This window comes from Carcharhinus amblyrhynchos, chromosome 31 (genome assembly GCF_965287045.1).
Source record: "Carcharhinus amblyrhynchos chromosome 31, sCarAmb.v2.hapA, whole genome shotgun sequence".
Lineage (NCBI taxonomy): Eukaryota > Metazoa > Chordata > Chondrichthyes > Carcharhiniformes > Carcharhinidae > Carcharhinus > Carcharhinus amblyrhynchos.
In genome coordinates this window covers 24,941,533-24,960,906 of record NC_137354.1, presented here as the reverse complement: position 1 = coordinate 24,960,906, position 19,374 = coordinate 24,941,533, and the positions used below count along the sequence as shown (strand labels likewise).

Sequence of the window (19,374 nt, the reverse complement as noted above, 5' to 3'; positions counted from 1 at the left end):
GGACCCTGATGGAACAGGATTGTCTAACACACCAGGCCTCTCAATGTCTCTGTACCCAAGGTACCTGACCCTGAAAGTGCAAGCACCAGCTCTCAGTTCATGCAGACCCATGGAGAGACGGAGACACCAACTTTATATTTTAGTACTGCTTCACAGATCTGGTGTAATCCTGTCTGCTCTCTTTAGAAGCCGCGCCCATGTAACGTGTGTTTATCACTGAAGATGAATTATTAAATCCTTCAGGGACAGAAGGTTCCCCACGGTCCAATTATTGTTTACAAGAAAACTCGCTGAATCGTTAACATTTAATCCTTGCACTGAGCAACACTCATTCGATGAAACTTGAGATCTGCGCATGAAAAATAATAATTTTGGATAAACGCTTAGTTATTTCCGTCCCCCAGGCTTGTCTGCCAAGGAAAGGCAAACTCCCTTTCCATCAGAACAAGGTCATCTAATTCCTCCCACAGGAGGTTGAACAAGCCAGGCTGGGGGAATAACAAGGAACAACACAGCCTGGGAAACAGGCCCTTCGGCCCAACGAGCCCACTCCGCCATCTTAACATTTCCAGCCCGTCTCCACCCATGACCCATGTCTATGCTTGTGGCATTCCACATTGAGGGAAGACTAATTTAGGGACAATTTGTTACACCAATCAGCCTAAGAGCACATCTTTGGGGTGTGGGAGGAAACCGGAGCACCCGGAGAAAACCCACGCAAGCACGGGGAGAATGCGCAAACTCCCACAGACACCGGCCCAAATCCATGTGTCTGCACAGCAAACAGTGATAGTCACTGAGCTGTCGTCTTGCCCAGTATCTGGTCCAGTTTAAACGTACACTAACGACGTGAAGTCCTAGGCTACTCTCGAAACATCCAAGAGCAGCCCTCGTACGACCCATCACGTGTATGCCCCTCATTGGACAACAAGGCGGACCCAATCTGCTGTGGATTAAAAGAGAGAAACATCAATACCATGCACGTCCTTCTAGTGGAGGAAGCACTGAGGGTGGCAAGGGCACCGAGTGTACACTGTGTGGGGATTTCACTGTCCGGTAGCAGCATTACTGATCGGTCTGGTCCTAAAGGATGTAACAGCTAGACTGGGTCTGCAGCGGGTGAGGGGGGAACCAACAAGAGGGAAAAAACATACTTGACCCCATCCTCACCAACCTGCCGGCTGTAGATACATCTGTCCATCTCAGTATCTGTAAGAGTGACCACCGCACAGTCCTTGTGGAGACAGAGTCCTGCCTCCACATTAGAATAACCTCCATGGTGCTGTGTGACACTAACCCTGTGCTAAATGGGACAGACACCAAACTGATGGAGTAACTCAAGACTGGGATCCATAACGGGCCAACAGCAGTGGGACTGTCCTCCAGCACAATCTGTAACCTCACGGTCCGGCACATCCCCCACTCAACCATTCCCATCAAACCCAGGAGATCAACCCTGGTTCAATGGAGGGTGCAGGGGGGTTTGCCAGGAGCAGCACCGGGCATATCCAAAAATGAAGTGTTAACCTGGTGAAGCTAAAACACAGAACTATTTGTGTGTCAAACAACAGAAACAGCAGGTGATAGACAGAGCTGAGCGGTCCCACAACCTACGGATCAGATCTAAGGTCTGCAGTCCTTTCACATCCAGTCGGGAATGGTGGTGGACAATTAAACAACTCACTGGAGGAGGAGGCTCCACAAATACCCTCAGCCTCAATGATGGAGGAGCCCAGCACATCAGTGTGAAAGATAAGGCTGAAATATTCACAGCGATCTCCAGCGAGGAAAGCCAAGTGGATGATCCACCTCGGCCTCCTCCAGTGGTCCCCAACATCTCAGATATCAGTCTCCAGCCAATCCGATTCACTCCCCGGGATATCAAGAAACAGTTGGAGACACTGGGAACCGCAAAGGCCCTGAGAACGTTCCGGCAATGGTACTGAAGACTTGTGCTGCAGAACTTGCTGCTCCCCTAGCCGAGCTCTCCCAGTACAGTTACAGCGCTGGTATCTACCCAACAATGTGGGAAATTGCCCAGGTCTGTCCCGTACACAAAAAACAGGACAAATCCAACCCGGCCAATTACCACCCAATCAGTCTACTCTCGATCATCAGTAAAGTGATGGAAGGGGTCATCGACAGCGCGATCCCCAGCACCTGCTCACCAATAACCTGCTCAGTGACGCCCAGTTTGGGTTTCTCCAGGGGGTCACTCAGCTCCTGACCTCATTACAGACTTGGTTCAAACACGGACAAAAGAGCTGAACTCCAGAGGGTGAGATGAGAGTGACAGCCCCCCTGTCAAGGGTTACAGTTTAGTTAGCCCTTGGTAGATGAGTTTAGGCAGCACCTTCCAAACTCACGGCGACTTCCATCGAGAAGGACAAGGAGAGCAGAAACATGGGAATACCACCACCTGGAAGATCCCATTGAGTCAGGTACCATCCCCACTTATTGGTGAGTTCAATTCCTGGAATACCCACTGGGTAACAGCACAGTGGGTGTACCTACACTAAACAGACTGCAGCAATTCAACAAAGCAGCTCACTACAAACTTTGCAATCAGGAATGGGAAATAAACACCGACCGAGGCAGTGACTGAATAATAAAAAAAACTTACAGGCCCGTGTATCCACACTGGTGTGACAGGCCTGTGTATCCACACTGAGTGACAGGCCCGTGTATCCACACTGAGTGACAGGCCCGTGTATCCACACTGAGTGACAGGCCCGTGTATCCACACTGAGTGACAGGCCTGTGTATCCACGCGGGAGTGACAGGCCCGTGTATCCACGCTGAGTGACAGGCCCGTGTATCCACGCGGGAGTGACAGGCCCGTGTATCCACGCGGGAGTGACAGGCCCGTGTATCCACGCGGGAGTGACAGGCCCGTGTATCCACGCTGGAGTGACAGGCCCGTGTATCCACGCTGGAGTGACAGGCCCGTGTATCCACGCCGGAGTGACAGGCCCGTGTATCCACGCCGGAGTGACAGGCCCGTGTATCCACGCCGGAGTGACAGGCCCGTGTATCCACGCCGGAGTGACGGGCCCGTGTATCCACGCCGGAGTGACGGGCCCGTGTATCCACACTGGAGTGACGGGCCCGTGTATCCACACTGGAATGACGGGCCCGTGTATCCACACTGGAGTGACAGGCCCGTGTATCCACGCGGGAGTGACAGGCCCGTGTATCCACGCGGGAGTGACAGGCCCGTGTATCCACACTGAAGTGACGGGCCCGTGTATCCACGTGGGAGTGACAGGCCCGTGTATCCACGCTGGTGTGACAGGCTCATGTATCCATACTGAGTGACAGGCCTGTGTATCCACACTGAGTGACAGGCCTGTGTATCCACACTGGAGTGACAGGCCCGTGTATCCACACTGGAGTGACAGGCCCGTGTATCCACGCTGGAGTGACAGGCCCGTGTATCCACGCTGGAGTGACAGGCCCGTGTATCCACACTGGAGTGACAGGCCTGTGTATCCACGCTGGAGTGACAGGCCTGTGTATCCACACTGAGTGATGAGCCCGTGTATCCACACTGAGTGACGAGCCCGTGTATCCACACTGAGTGACGAGCCCGTGTATCCACACTGAGTGACAGGCCCGTGTATCCACACTGAGTGACAAGCCCGTGTATCCACGCGGGAGTGACAGGCCTGTGTATCCACACTGAGTGACGAGCCCGTGTATCCACGCGGGAGTTGTGGAGAGTTATAGATTTTTACTGCACAGAAGGAGGCCATTTGGCCCATCATGACTGTGTCAGTCATCATACGCCTATCTATTCTAATCCCATTTTCCAGCAGTGTTTCTGTATGCTGTGTTGCTCCAATGTTTTTTAAATGTTGTCAGGGATCCTGCCTCTACCTTCTTTTCAGGCAGTGAGTTCCAGATTCTCACCACCCTCTGGGTGAACAAGGTTTTCTCAAATCATCACTAAATCCCCTGCCCCCCTCACTGTAAACCTGTCCCCCCTGTTTATTGACCCCCCTCTCCTCGGGGGAAAAGTTCCTTCTTTCAACATCCCTCAGTATTTTGTACCCCTCAATCAGGCCTCCCCTCATCACTCTCTACTCGAGGGAAAACAACCCCAGCCTAACCGGAGTCTCCTCACAGCTGTAACTCTCCACTCCAGGCAACATCCTTTCCAGAGCAATCACATCCTATAGTGCGGTGACCAGAACTGTACACAGTACTCTAGCTGTGGCCTAACCAGCGTTTTACACAGTTCCATCACAGCCTCCTTGCTCTGGATGGGAGGGAATAAGAGGATACATCTGAGTAAAGGACAGAAGGTTTTGTTTTGCTTCAGGGCACCATGATTGGCACAGGTTTGGAGGTTCTGTTCTTGTGCTGTTCGTTTCTTTATTCTTATATTCTATCCCTTAGCTAATAAAAGCAAATATCCCGTACGCCTTCTTTACCACCTATCTATCCTGCTGCCTTCAGAGATCTTTGGACACGTACCCCATGTCCCTCTGGTCCTCTGTACTTCCAAACATCCTACTGTTATGTATTCCCTTGCCTTGTTAGTTCCCCCAAACTACACCACCTCACTTTTCAGGGTTAAATTCCATTTCCCACTGTCCTGCCCATCTCTGGGTAAGCGTTCTCCCAGGCGGCCTTCACGACACACGACAGCGCAGAGTCGCTGAGCAGAGACTGATAGCCAAGTTCCGCACACATGAGGATGGTCTCAACCGGGATCTTGGGTTCATGTCGCACTATCTGTAACCCCTGTGACTTGCCTGGGCTTGCAAAATCTCACCAACTGTCCTGTCTGGAGACAATACACATCTCTTTAACCTGTGCTTAACCCTCTCTCCACTCACATTGTCTGTACCTGTAGAGACTTGATTACCTGTAAAGACTCGCATTCCAACCATTATTTTGTAAATTGGGTTTGTGTCTTTATATACCCTGTTTGTGAACAGAACTCCCACTCACCTGACGAAAGAGCCTGAGACTCCGAAAGCTGGTGCCAAATAATCCTGTTGGACTTTAACCTGGTGTTGGGAGACTTCTTACTGCACTTCTCCTGTGGCCAGAGAGGATTTGAAAATTAGTATCAGAACCCCTACAATCTCCTCTTTTCCCTAGGGTACATCTCATTTGAGCCTCAATCTCATTTGATTTATCCATCTATAAGCCCAATAAAAATGCTAACACTACCCCTCCCTTGATGCTGATTTGTTCTGTTATATCACAGTCCCCTTCCCTGCTTTCTATACTGACATCATCCTTCTCCACATTGAACACATGCAAAATACTTACTTAAAACCTCACCTACGTCTTTCAGCTCCATACTCACATTGCCACTTTGATCCCTAATGGACCCTATTCTGTCCCTGATTACCCTCTTGCTCTTAACTTACTTAAAACAACTTGGGATTTCCCTTTATTTTGCCCAGTTTTTAAAATTTTTACTCAATTCGTAAAGTTACAAAGCCAATGCACCGAGTGGACAGGGTAAGCCTTCAATCCATCTCCTTGCTTGTTCGGAAAACCAATTCAAATTGAATCTGATTGATGGTCCCCACAAGGAAGACAAGCAAAACCCAAAATGACAAGGGAAGGCATTACATCTGATCTTGGGTTTGACCTGACGCTTGGTCAATGCCCTTTCTTAGCTTTCATTCACTTTTTAAGTCCCCCCCTGCACTTGCTACACTCCCCTGAGGCATCCACTGTTCTGAACCCCCCTGTATCACCCATAAGGCTTCCTTTTCTGCCTTGTCCAATCCTGTATATCTCTGACATCCAGTGGCCTCTGGACTGGACACCCTTTATCATTATGTGAGCATGATGGCTTTGTACTCTCTGTATTTCCTTTTCGAATGCCTCCCGCTGCGCTGATGTGGATTTTCCTGTAATTAGCTGATCCCCAGTCCACTTTGAGTGCAGGGCCATCTACAGCTCAGCCTTCAACACCATTATTCCAACAAAACACAAAACTCCATGGCCTGGGGCTGGGCCCTCTCCCAATGACTGGATACTGAAATTCCAAACCCGCAGACCACAATCAGTAAGGATCGGCGACAACACCTCCTCCACGATCATCCTCAACACCGGTGCCCCACAAGGCTGTGTCCTCAGCCCCCTCACTATACTCCTTATACACCTGTGACTGCGGCCAAATTCTTCCCAGTTCGATTTTCAAGTTTGCTGATGACACAACCGTAGTGGGTCGGATCTTAAACAGAGACAAGACAGAGAACAGGAATGAGATAGAGCATCTGGTGAACTGGTGCGGCAATAATAATCTATCAACAAAGATTGTCATCGACTTCAGGAAGTGTAAAGGAGAACGCTGTCTACATCAACGGGGACAAAGTAGAAAGACTCGAGAGCTTCAAGTTTTTAGGTGTCCAGATCACCAACAACCTGTCCTGGTCCCCCCCACGCTGACACTATAGTTAAGAAAGCCCCACCAACGCCTCTACTTTCTCAGGAGACTAAGGAAATTTGGCATGTCCGCTACGACTCTCACCAACTTTTACAGATGCCCCATAGAAAGCATCCTTTCTGGTTGTATCACAGCTCGGTCTGGGCTCCTGCTCTGCCCAAGACCGCAGGAACTACAAAAGGGTGGTGAATGTAGCCCCCAATCCATCACAAACCAGCCTCCCATCCATTGACTCTGTCTACACTTCCCGCTGCCTCGGGGAAAAGCAGCCGGTATAATTAAGGACCCTCCATGCACCCCGGACATTCTCTCTTCCACCTTTTTTGTTTTGGGAAAAGGATACAAAACTCTGAGGTCCCATACCGACCGACTCAAAGAACAGCTTCTTCCCTGCTGCTGTCAGAGTTTTGAATGGACCCACCTCGCATTGAGTTGATCTTTCTCTACACCCTCGCTGTGACTGTAACACTACATTCTGCACCCTCTCCTTTCCTTCTCTATGAACAGTATGCTTTGTCTGTATAGCACGCAAGAAACAATATTTTTCACTGTACGTTAATACATGTGACAATAATAAATCCAATCGAATCGCTCCTGTTCTTTCAGATAATCTCAGCGTGAGACAGAGGGGCCAGCGGCGACAAAGGTCCCCTCGCAGCCGAGTGCAGCGTGCAGCCACCTCACGTTCAGAGCGTATCTGGCCCGGAGGAATCATTCCCTATGTTATAGGAGGAAACTTCACCGGTCAGTGTGAGTCAGAACGACACAGTCTCACTGTTACTGCCACATTCCCACACTCAGTGTGCATGGAAACACTTTCAATTCTTAGCCCAAAGTCAGCACAAGTCACAATAATAATGTACTGCAGAGTTTAATAGGGACAGTGTGATAAATCTGGTGTTGACGCACCTCCCGATGGTTTGGGCATACATGTCAACTCGAGGGCAGCTTTACTTTGTATCTAACCCCGTGCTGTACCTGTCCTGGGAGTGTTTGATGGGGGGACAGTGTAGAGGGAGCTTTACTCTGTATCTAACCCCATGCTGTACCTGTCCTGGGAGTGTTTGATGGGGGATAGTGTAGAGGGAGCTTTACTCTATATCTAACCCTGTACTGTACCTGCCGTGGGAGTGTTTGATGGGGGGACAGTGTAGAGGGAGCTTTACTCTATATCTAACCCTGTGCTGTACCTGCCCTGGGAATGTTTGATGGGGGGACAGTGTAGAGGGAGCTTTACTCTGTATCTAACCCTGTGCTGTACCTGCCCTGGGAGTGTTTGATGGGGGGACAGTGTAGAGGGAGCTTTACTCTGTATCTAACCCTGTGCTGTACCTGTCCTGGGAGTGTTTGATGGGGACAGTGTAGAGGGAGCTTTACTCTGTATCTAACCCCGTGCTGTTCCTGTCCTGGGAGTGTTTGATGGGGGGGACAGTGTAGAGGGAGCTTTACTCTGTATCTAACCCCGTGCTGTACCTGTCCTGGGAGTGTTTGATGGGGGGACAGTGTAGAGGGAGCTTTACTCTGTATCTAACCCCATCCCATGCTGTTCCTGACCCCCATTCCAACCATTATTTTGTAAATTGAGTTTGTGTGTTTATATGTCCTGTTTGTGAACAGAACTCCCACTTACCTGATGAAGGAGCAGCGCTCCGAAAGCTAGTGGCGTTTATAAGAACATAAGAAATAGGAGCAGGAGTCGGCCATCTAGCCCTTCGAGCCTGCCCCGCCATTCAATAAGATCATGGCTGATCTGATAGTGGATCAGTTCCACTTTCCCGCTTTCTCCCCTTCATTCCCCTGTCTATCAGAAACCTATCTACCCGTGTCTTAAATATATTTAGCGAGGTAGCCTCCACCACTTCAACGGGCAGAGAATTCCAGAGATTCACCACCCTTTGAGTGAAGAAGTTCCTCCTCAACTCCGTTCTAAACTGCCCCCTCCCCTTATCTTGAGGCTGTGCCCTCTAGTCCTGCTATCCTTTCTAAGCGGGAAGAATCTCTCTGCCTCTACCCAATCCATCCCCTTCATTATCTTGTAAGTCTCTATAAGATCCCCCCTCAGTCTTCTAAACTCCAACGAGTACAGACCCAGTCTATTTAGTCTCTCTTCATAGTCCAACCCCCTCATCTCCGGTATCAGCCTAGTGAACCTCCTCTGCACTCCCTCCAAGGCCAAAATATCCTTGTGCAAGTGCGGCGACCAAAACTGCACACAGTACTCCAGCTGCGGCCTCACCAGTGCCCTGTACAGTTACAGCAAGACCTCCCTGCTTTTATATTCTATCCCCCTCGCTATTAAGGCCAGCATCCCATTCGCCTTCTTGATCACCTGCTGCACCTGCAGACTGGGTTTTTGCGACTCGTGCACAAGGACCCCGAGGTCCCTCTGCACCGTAGCACGCTGCAGTTTTTCGCCCTTTAAATAATAATCCCTCCTGCTATTATTCCTGCCAAAGTGGATAACCTCACACTTGCTAACATTATACTCCATCTGCCGGGTCCTCGCCCACTCACTCAGCCTATCCAGATCCCTCTGCAGACTTTCCACACCCTCCACGCAATTTGCTTTTCCACTCATCTTCATGTCATCAGCAAATTTTGTTACCCTACACTCAGCCCCCTCATCCAGATCATCTGTATAAATGGTAAATAGCTGAGGCCCCAGCATCGATCCCTGCGGGACTCCACTAGTCACCAAGTTTACTACCAAATAAACCTGTTGGACTTTAATCTGGTGTTGAGAGATTTCTTACTGTGTTTACCCCAGTCCAACGCCGGCATCTCCACATCATGTTTGATGGGGACAGCACAGAAGGAGAGTTACTCTGTATCTAATCCCGCGCTGTACCTGTCCTGGGACTGTTTGATAGGGACAGTGTAGAACATAGAACATTGAGCAGTACAGCACAGTACAGGCTCTTCGGCCCTCAGTGCTGTGCTGAGCTATGTCCGAACCCAAGATCAAGCTATCCCACTCCCTATCATTCTGGAGTGCTCCATGTGCCTGTCCAATAACCGCTTGAAAGTTCCTAAAGTGTCCGACTCCACTATCACAGCAGGCAGTGCATTCCACACCCCAACCACTCTGAGTGAAGAACCTACCTCGGACATCCCTCCTATCCCACCGTGAACCTTATAGTTATACCCCCTAGTAACAGCTACATCCACCCGAGGAAATAGTTTCTGCACATCCACTCTATCAATCCCTCTCATCATCTTATAAACCTCTATTAAGTTGCCTCTCATCCTCCTCCGCTCTAAAGAGAAAAGCCCCAGCTCCCTCAACCTTTCCTCATAAGACCCACCCTCCAAACCAGGCAGCATCCTGGTAAATCTCCTCTGCACTCTCTCCAATGCTTCCACATCCTTCTTATAATGAGGTGACCAGAACTGAACACAATATTCCAAATGTGGTCTCACCAACATCCGGTATAGTTGCAGCATAACCCCATGGCTCTTAAACTCAAACCCCCTGTTAATAAATGCTAACACACTATAAGCCTTCTTCCACTTGAGTGGCGACCTTCAGAGATCTGTGGATGTGAACCCCAAGATCTCTCTGTTCCTCCACATTCCTTAGAACCCTGCCGTTGGCCCTGTAATCCACATTCAAGTTTGTCCTACCAAAATGAATCACCTCGCACTTATCAGGGTTAAACCCCATCTGCCACTTTTCTGCCCAGCTCTGCATCCTATCAATGTCTCTTTGCAGCCTACAAGAGCCCTCCACCTCATCCACTACTCCACCAATCTTGGTGTCATCAACAAATTTACTAACCCACCCTTCAGCCCCCTTTTCCAAGTCATTGATAAAAATCACAAATAGCAGAGGACCCAGCACTGATCCCTGTGGTACACCACTGGTAACTGGCCTCCAGTCTGAAAATTTTCCCTCCACCACCACCCTCTGTGTTCTATGATACAGCCAGTTACTTATCCAATCGGCCAAATTTCCTTCTATCCCACACATCCTTACTTTCTTCATGAACCTACCATGGGGAATCTTATCAAACACCTTACTAAAATCCGTGTATACGACATCAACTGCTCTACCTTCGTCCACACACTTAGTTACCTCCTCAAAGAATTCAATCAAATTTGTGTGGTAGGACTTACCCCTCATGAATCCGTGCTGACTATCCCGGATTAAACTGCATCTTTCCAAATGATCATAAATCCTATCTCTCAGGACCCTTTCCATTAACTTCCCGAAGTAAGACTAACTGGCCTATAATTACCAGGGTCATTCCTATTTCCTTTCTTGAAGAGAGGAACAACATTCACCACTCTCCAGGCCTCTGACACAATCCCCGTGGACAGTGAGGACCCAAAGATCAAAGCTAAAGGCTCCGCAATCTCATCCTTTGCCTCCCAAAGTATCGTAGGATGTATCCCATCTGGCCCAGGGGACTTATCAACCCTCAGGTTTTTCAAAATTGCTAATACATCTTCCCTCAGAACATCTACCTCCTCCATCCTATCAGCCTGTATCACATACTCATCCTCAAAAACACAGCCCCTCTCCTTAGTGAACACTGAAGAAAAGTATTCATCCAACGCCTCACCTATCTCTCCTGACACAAGTTCCCACTACTATCCTTGACTGGCCTTAACCTCACCCTGCTCATTCTTTTATTTCTCATATAAGAGTAAAAAGCCTTGGGGTTTTCCTTTATCCAACCCGCCAAGGACTTCTCATGGCCCCTCCTAGCTCTCCTAAGCCCTTTCTTTAACTCATTCCTTGCTCCCTTGTAACCCCCAAGTGACCCAACTGAACCTTGTTTTCTCATCCTTACATACACTTCTTTTTTCCTCTTGACAAGACATTCAACCTCCTTTGTGAACCATGGTTCTCTCACTCGGCCATTTCCTCCCTGCCTGACAGGGACATACCTATCAAGGACACGCAGTATTTGTTCCTTGAAAAAGCTCCACTTTTCGTTTGTGCCCATACCTGACAGTTTCTGTTCCCATCTTATGCTCCCTAATTCTTGCCTAATCACATCATAATTATCCCTGCCCCAGTTATAAACATTGCCCTGCCGTGTGACCCTATCCCTCTCCATTGCAATAATGAAGGACACCGAATTGTGGTCACTATCTCCAAAGTGCTCCCCACAAACAAATCTAACACTTGGCCTGGTTCATTACCCAGTACCAAGTCCAATGTGGCCCCACCTCTTGTCGGCTTATCCACATATTGTGTCAGGAAACCCTCTTGCACACACTGTACAAAAAGTGTCCCATCCGAAATATTCGACCTATAAAGGTTCCAATCAATATTTGGAAAGTTAAAGTCACCCTGTGACCTCCACACCGATCCATAATCTGTTTTGCCATTTCCTCCTCCACATCTCTATTACTATTTGGGGGCCTGTAGAGAACTTCTAACAACGTGATCGATCCTTTCCTATTTCTAACTTCAGCCCATATTATCTCAGTAGGCAGATCCCCCTCGAAATGTCTTTCAGCAGCCGTTAAACTATCCTTGATTAACAATGCTAGTCCTCCACCTCTTACTGAAACATCTATACCCCCGAACTGCCGACAACCATTCCTGTCCCTGTTCTAACCATGTCTCCGTAATGGCCACAACATCATAGTGTAGAGAGAGAGTTTTATTCTGTATCTAACCCCATTCTGTACCTGTCCTGGAAGTTCTAGTTCTTCTAGACATACTGACCACTTGTAAAAAAATAACTGAATCTTAAAACAGTCCCTTGAAACATAAAAGATGTAAATAGCATAGAAACCCTACAGTGCAGAAAGAGGCCCTTTGGCCCATCGAGTCTGTGCCGAACTCAATCCCACTCAGGCCCTACCCCCATATCCCTACATATTATACCCACTAATCCCTCCAACCTAGACATCCCTAAGGGGCAATTTCTTAGCATGGCCAATCACCCTAACCCACACATCTTTGGACTGTGGGAGGAAACTGGAGCACCCGGAGGAAACCCGCACAGACACGAGGAGAATGTGCAAACTCCACACAGACAGTGACCCGAGCTGGGAATCGAACCCAGGTCCCTGGAGTGATGAAGCAGCAGTGCTAACCCACTGTGCTACCATGCCGCCCAATACAGCAGTGTATTGTCAGACTACAGACGATAGTGCCGGCGGGAACGGAAAGCAGGAATGGCTGGAAAGTTTGGTCTCCGTAGGGGATGAATGGGGTGGATTATCATTGATTTTTACTGTGAGCTATTTATGTGACCTCCCCCCCCTGCCCTTGCCCCCTCCCAGCCCTCTTCCCCCTCTAAGTGACCATCTTGTTTGGAATGGTTTAGGAACTCAGAGAGCCGTATTTAAACAAGCCATGAGACACTGGGAGAAGTTTACCTGCGTGACGTTTGTGGAGAGAACCAGTGAGGAAAGTTTCATTGTCTTCACTTATCGACCCTGTGGGTAAGTGGTGTCGAACTGAGGGATTGGAAGCTCGGGTTTAGCAGAGCCTGTGAGAGAGATTCTCACTTCACGCTGATACAACACCGCCCAGAGAATGGTAGCAGAGCGCCAAGATTCAGTCATCCAGAGAGCGGCAGCGTTGCTCTGAATGAGGTGTTCAAATCCCATCTCAGCAATTTAAATTTAGTGAGTAATGTAACGGTGACCGGGTAACCATTCGATTGTAATCGGGATTCACTGAAATCCTGGAGGGAAGGATAGTTGCTGTCTTTACTCAGGTCATGACACGGAGCAGAATCTTGCGACACGGCCAACGTTGTCTACCTGATACGCTGCAGGATAGGATCTCCCGAGGCATGGGTACACTGGGGAGATGCTATGACAATGAAAGAATGAATACCGCTTGACAGTCACCAAGCAGGAGTGTTCCTTTCCAGTCACGGGCTGTTATCTTTGAACATAAGAACATAAGAACATAAGAAATAGGAGCAGGAGTAGGCCATCTGGCCCTTCGAGCCTGCCCCGCCATTCAATAAGATCATGGCTGATCTGTCGTGGCTCAGTTCCACTTTCCCGCCCTCTCCCCATAACCCTTAATCCCCTCTCTTATCAAAAACCCATCAACCCGCTTCTTAAAAATATTTAGCGAGGCAGCCTCCACCACTTCAACGGGCAGAGAATTCCAGAGATTCACCACCCTTTGAGTGAAGAAGTTCCTCCTCAACTCCGTTCTAAACCGCCCCCCCCTCTATCTTGAGGCTGTGCCCCCTAGTCCTACTGTCTTTTTTGAGCGGGAAGAGTCTCTCCACCTCTATCCTATCCATCCCATTCATCATCTTATACGTCTCAATGAGATCTCCCCTCATTCTTCTAAACTCTAACGAGTACAAGCCTAGTTTATTCAGCCTCTCCTCATAGCTCAACCCCCTCAACTCCGGTATCAGCCTAGTAAACCTCCTCTGCACTCCCTCCAAGGCCAAAATATCCTTGCGCAGGTGCGGCGCCCAAAACTGCACACAGTACTCCAGCTGCGGCCTCACCAATGCCCTATACAGCCGCAGCAAGACCTCCCTACTTTTATATTCAATCCCCCTCGCTATGAAGGCCAGCATCCCATTCGCCTTCCTGACCACCTGCTGCACCTGCAGGCTGGGTTTTTACCCAAAGTTGGGTAAGCGTTCTCCAAGGCAGCCTCCTTACAGCAGAGTCGCTGAGCAGAGACTGATAGCCAAGTTCCGCACACATGAGGACGGCCTCAACAGGGATCTTGGGTTCATGTCGCACTATCTGTAACCCCCGTGACTTGCCTGGGTTTGCAAAAGGACTTTGAATAGAGTGGATGAACAGAGGGATCTAGATGTATGTGTACATAGATCCCTGAAAGTTGGGAATCAAGTAGATAAGGTTGTTAAGAAGGCATACGGTGTCTTGGCGTTTATTGGTAGGGGGATTGAATTTAGGAGTCGCAGCGTCATGTTGCAACTGTACACAACTCTGGTGCGGCCGCACTTGGAGTATTGTGTGCAGTTCTGGTCCCCACATTACAGGAAGGATGTGGAGGCTTTGGAGAGGGTGCAGAGGAGGTTTACCAGGATGTTGCCTGGTATGGAGGGGAGATCCTATGAGGAGAGACTGAGGGCCTGGTGCTCGGGTACAGGATGTCGCAGCTGGGCTGCAGAGGAATCTGGAGTGGGAGGGTGAGAACCCGGTCGTTGTAGTACATGTGGGTGCCGGCGACATAGGCAAAGTGCGGACTGAGGATCTGGGGAGGGAGTATGAAAAGCTGGGAATGGAATTAAAAAGTAGAACCGACAAGGTGGTCGTCTCTGGGCTACTGCCTGAACTGAGTGCAGACGGGCGTAGGGTTGACAGGATAAAGGAAGTGAATGGGTGGCTCAGGGATTGGTGTGGGAGGAATGGGTTCGAATTTATGGGGCATTGGCACCAGTATTGGGGTAGGTGGGACTTGTTCGGGCGGGATGGGGTGGGTCTGAACCGTGCTGGGACCAGAGTGTTGGCGAATCGAGTAAAGAGGACTGTAGACAGGGCTTTAAACTAATTAGGGGGAGGGAGGGTGCGAGGGTAGGTGACGCTACGAGGTCTAAAGTTAAGGATAGGGTACAGGTAAGGGAAGAGGCCGAGGATGTCCCAATTGGTGGCGTTACGACAAATAGGGTCCAGGTGAAGGCTGGGATGAAAGCGCTTTATCTGAATGCACGAAGCATTCGGAATAAAGTGGATGAGCTGGTGGCGCAGATCGACACAAATGGATACGATCTGGTGGCCATTACAGAGACGTGGCTGCAAGGTGACAGGGACTGGGAGATGAATGTACGGGGCTATCAAGTGTTTAGGAAGGATAGGCAGGAGGAAAGAGGGGGTGGCGTAGCTCTGCTGATTAAGGATAGTATCAAGGTGGTAGCAAGGGATGATATCGGAGCCAAAGAGCAGAAAGTGGAATCGTTGTGGGTGGAGATTAGGAACAGCAAAGGGAGGAAGACGCTGGTGGGTGTCGTCTATAGGCCCCCGAATAATGATCTGGAGGTGGGGCGGGCTGTTAACGCGCAAATAAGTGCGGCGTGCAGGAATGGGACGGCAGTAGTTATGGGAGATTTCAATCTGCATATTGATTGGTCGACCCATGTTGGACGAGGTGGGCTCGAGGAGGAGTTCTTGGAATGCTGCCGGGATAATTTCCTTGAACAGTGTGTGTTGGAGCCGACGAGGGAGCGAGCTATCTTGGATCTGGTGCTATGTAATGAGGCGGGTAGAATTAGGGACCTTGCGGTGAAGGATCCTCTTGGAGAGAGTGATCATTGCATGGTGGAGTTTCTGTTGCAGATGGAGGAGGAGAAAGTGGGTTCCCGGACGCGCGTCCTTTGTTTGAACAGAGGGGAGTACGGTAGGATGAGAGAAGAATTGGCGAATGTTGACTGGGGGAGCGTGTTGGAAGGTAGGTCTGCTGAGGAGCAGTGGAGGATCTTTAAGGAGATCTTTCTTGGTGCTCAGCAGAAATTTATTCCGATGGTCAAAAAGGACAGTAGGAGGAGAGGTAATAAGCCGTGGATAACGAAGGAGGTGAAGGAAAGTGTTAAATTAAAAGCGGAGGAATTTAGAGTAGCTAAGAGCAGTGGGCGAGAAGAGGATTGGGAAAGGTTTAAATGTCAACAAAGATTGACAAAGAAGTTGATAAAGGAGGGTAGGAGAAGCTATGAAGCTGGGCTAGCGCTTAATATAAAAAAGGATAGCAAGAGTTTTTATAAATATATAAAAAGGAAGAGGCTGGCTAGGGTGAACGTTGGTCCTTTAGAGGATGAGAAAGGGGAGCTAGTGGTAGGGGATGGGGATATGGCTAAGGTATTGAATAACTTTTTTGTTTCTGTCTTCACGGAGGAGGACGTGAATAATTTGCCGGGTGTTAGCGATGGAAAGGTGGTAGGACTGGAGGGTCTTAATGACATTACTGTTACTAGAGAGGTGGTGCTCGACAGACTGGAGGGGCTGATTGTGGACAAGTCCCCAGGACCGGATGGAATGCATCCGAGGGTTCTGAAAGAAATGGCGGAGGTGATAGTGGATGCCTTGGTGGTTATTTTCCAGACGTCGCTGGATTCCGGGGAAGTGCCGGAAGATTGGAAAACGGCTAATGTTACGCCGTTGTTTAAGAAGGGTGCCAGGCAAAAGGCGGGGAATTATAGGCCGGTTAGTTTAACGTCTGTGGTAGGTAAAATGTTGGAATCCGTCATTAAGGAGGAAATTGCGAGGCATCTTGAAGGGAATTGCTTGATAGGGCAGACGCAACACGGTTTCATTAAAGGGAAGTCGTGTCTGACAAATTTACTGGAGTTCTATGAGGATGTGTCTAGGGCAGTGGATAGAGGAGAGCCGGTGGATGTGGTCTTTCTGGATTTTCAGAAGGCGTTTGACAAGGTACCTCACAAGAGGTTATTGCAGAAGGTCAGGGGACATGGAGTTGGGGGTAGGGTGTTAGCGTGGATAGAGGATTGGTTGTCAAATAGGAGGCAGAGAGTGGGGGTCAATGGGTGCTATTCGGATTGGCGGTTGGTGACTAGTGGGGTGCCCCAGGGGTCGGTGCTGGGGCCTCAGCTATTTACCATTTATATAGATGATCTGGAGGAGGGAACCGAGTGCAGGGTGTCGAAATTTGCTGATGACACCAAGATTGGGGGAAAGGCAAATTGTGCGGAGGGTGTGGAGAGTCTGCAGAAGGATCTAGATAGGCTGGGCGAATGGGCCAGGAAATGGCAAATGGAATTTAATGTTGGCAAGTGTGAGGTGGTCCACTTTGGTAGGAAGAATGGTAGGAAGGACTATTACTTACGTGGCGAAAAACTGCAGCAGGCGACGGTGCAGAGGGACCTCGGGGTCCTTGTGCATGAGTCGCAAAAACCCAGCTTGCAGGTGCAGCAGGTGGTCAGGAAGGCGAATGGGATGCTGGCCTTCATAGCGAGGGGGATTGAATATAAAAGTAGGGAGGTCTTGCTGCAGCTGTATAGGGCATTGGTGAGGCCGCAGCTGGAGTACTGTGTGCAGTTTTGGGCGCCGCACCTGCGCAAGGATATTTTGGCCCTGGAGGGAGTGCAGAGGAGGTTTACTAGGCTGATACCGGAGTTGAGGGGGTTGAGCTATGAGGAGAGGCTGAATAAACTAGGCTTGTACTCGTTAGAGTTTAGAAGAATGAGGGGAGATCTCATTGAGACGTATAAGATGATGAATGGGATGGATAGGATAGAGGTGGAGAGACTCTTCCCGCTCAAAAAAGACAGTAGGACTAGGGGGCACAGCCTCAAGATAAAGGGGAGGCGGTTTAGAACGGAGTTGAGGAGGAACTTCTTCACTCAAAGGGTGGTGAATCTCTGGAATTCTCTGCCCGTTGAAGTGGTGGAGGCTGCCTCGCTAAATATTTTTAAGAAGCGGGTTGATGGGTTCTTGATAAAAGAGGGGATTAAGGGTTATGGGGAGAGGGCGGGAAAGTGGAACTGAGCCACGACAGATCAGCCATGATCTTATTGAATGGCGGGGCAGGCTCAAAGGGCTAGATGGCCTACTCCTGCTCCTATTTCTTATGTTCTTATGATTTGGGGTTGTTTTCACTGGAAAGAAGGCGGCTAAGAGGGGATCTTATTGAAACATATAAGATGATTAGAGGTTTAGATAGGGTGGATGGTGATAGCCTGTTTCCTCGGATGGAGAAATCTAGCACGAGGGGGCATGGCTTTAAATTAAGGGGGGGTAGTTATAGGACGGATGTCAGGGGCAGGTTCTTTACCCAGAGGGTGGTGAGGGACTGGAATGCCCTGCCTGCTGCAGTTGTAAATGGGCCTAGTTTGGGGGCGTTTAAGAGATTGGTGGATAGGTTTATGGACGAAAAGGGATTGGTTTAGATTAGTGGGTCAATGTTTTTTTTTAAAAAAAATAAGACTGGTCGGCGCAACATTGTGGGCCGAAGGGCCTGTTCCGCGCTGTAATGTTCTATGTTCTATGTTCTAAATCTCACTAACTGTCCTGTCTGGAGACAATACACATCTCTTTAACCTGTGCTTAACCCTCTCTCCACTCACATTGTCTGTACCTTTAAGATTTGATTACCTGTAAAGACTCGCATTCCAACCATTATTTTGTAAATTGGGTTTGTGTCTATATATGCCCTGTTTGTGAACTCAACTCCCACTTATCTGATGAAGGAGCCTGAGACTCCAAAAGCCAAGTAAACCTGTTGGACTTTAACCTGGTGTTGTGAGACTTCTTACTATGCTTACTCAGGTCTACAGCACATTCCAGATCCATTCTGCTCTCTGAAATGTCCACTCACTAACAGGGAATTAGGCAATGAATCCGGGTCTTCTATATGTTCCCGGTGTTGCCAAGGATGGGTCTGGCCCATTTCCACTAAGGTGCCATACCATAGAATCCCTACAGGACAGATAGAGGCCATTTGGCCCATCGAGTCTGCATCAACAACAATCCCACCCCTATCCCCGTAACCCCACATATTTACCCTGCTAATCCCTCTAACCTACACCTCCCAGGACACTAAGGGGCAATTTATCATGGCCAATGCACCTAATCTGCACATCTTTGGAGTGTGGGAGGAAACCAGAGCGCCTAGAAGAAACCCGTGCAGACACGGGGAGAATGTGCAGACTCCACACAGACAGAGACCTGAGCTGGGAATCAGACCTGGATTCTTGGCACTGTGAGGCAGCATTGCTACCAGGTGCCACCCACCTGTCCTTTGTGGAGAACTTTACACAGAGAAACACCTGTGACCACGAGTTCATCGGGCAGTGGTCTGCGTGTAAGATCCTGAGGGAAAGGAGATGCTGGATCCTATGGGACAGTTCCCTGGGTAGATTGTCAGATTCAGTTGGCAGAATGCCTCATCACCAATCCAGCACCAAGACCTAGCTTAGCTGGTCAGGAGAAGCCCCTCACTCACCTTCACATCCTTCCTGCCCACCCAGAATCTCACCCCGTCTGCAGACAGCCCTCGAGGCACCCCTGGTGGAAGGAGACTGTTGTTCACC

At 49.4% G+C, this 19,374-nt stretch overlaps 1 protein-coding gene across 2 annotated transcripts in view; it reads left to right on the top strand.

The window, feature by feature from the left end:
* The window catches only part of LOC145360384 (tolloid-like protein 2), a 186,934-nt gene that overhangs the window by 92,465 nt on the left and 75,095 nt on the right, over positions 1-19,374 (top strand). For both annotated transcript variants that reach the window (XM_080215578.1, XM_080215577.1), the window contains exons 4-5: positions 7,025-7,162; positions 12,709-12,826. In XM_080215578.1, coding sequence (XP_080071704.1) covers positions 7,025-7,162; positions 12,709-12,826 — 256 coding nt within the window. The remainder of the gene's footprint in view (positions 1-7,024; positions 7,163-12,708; positions 12,827-19,374) is intronic.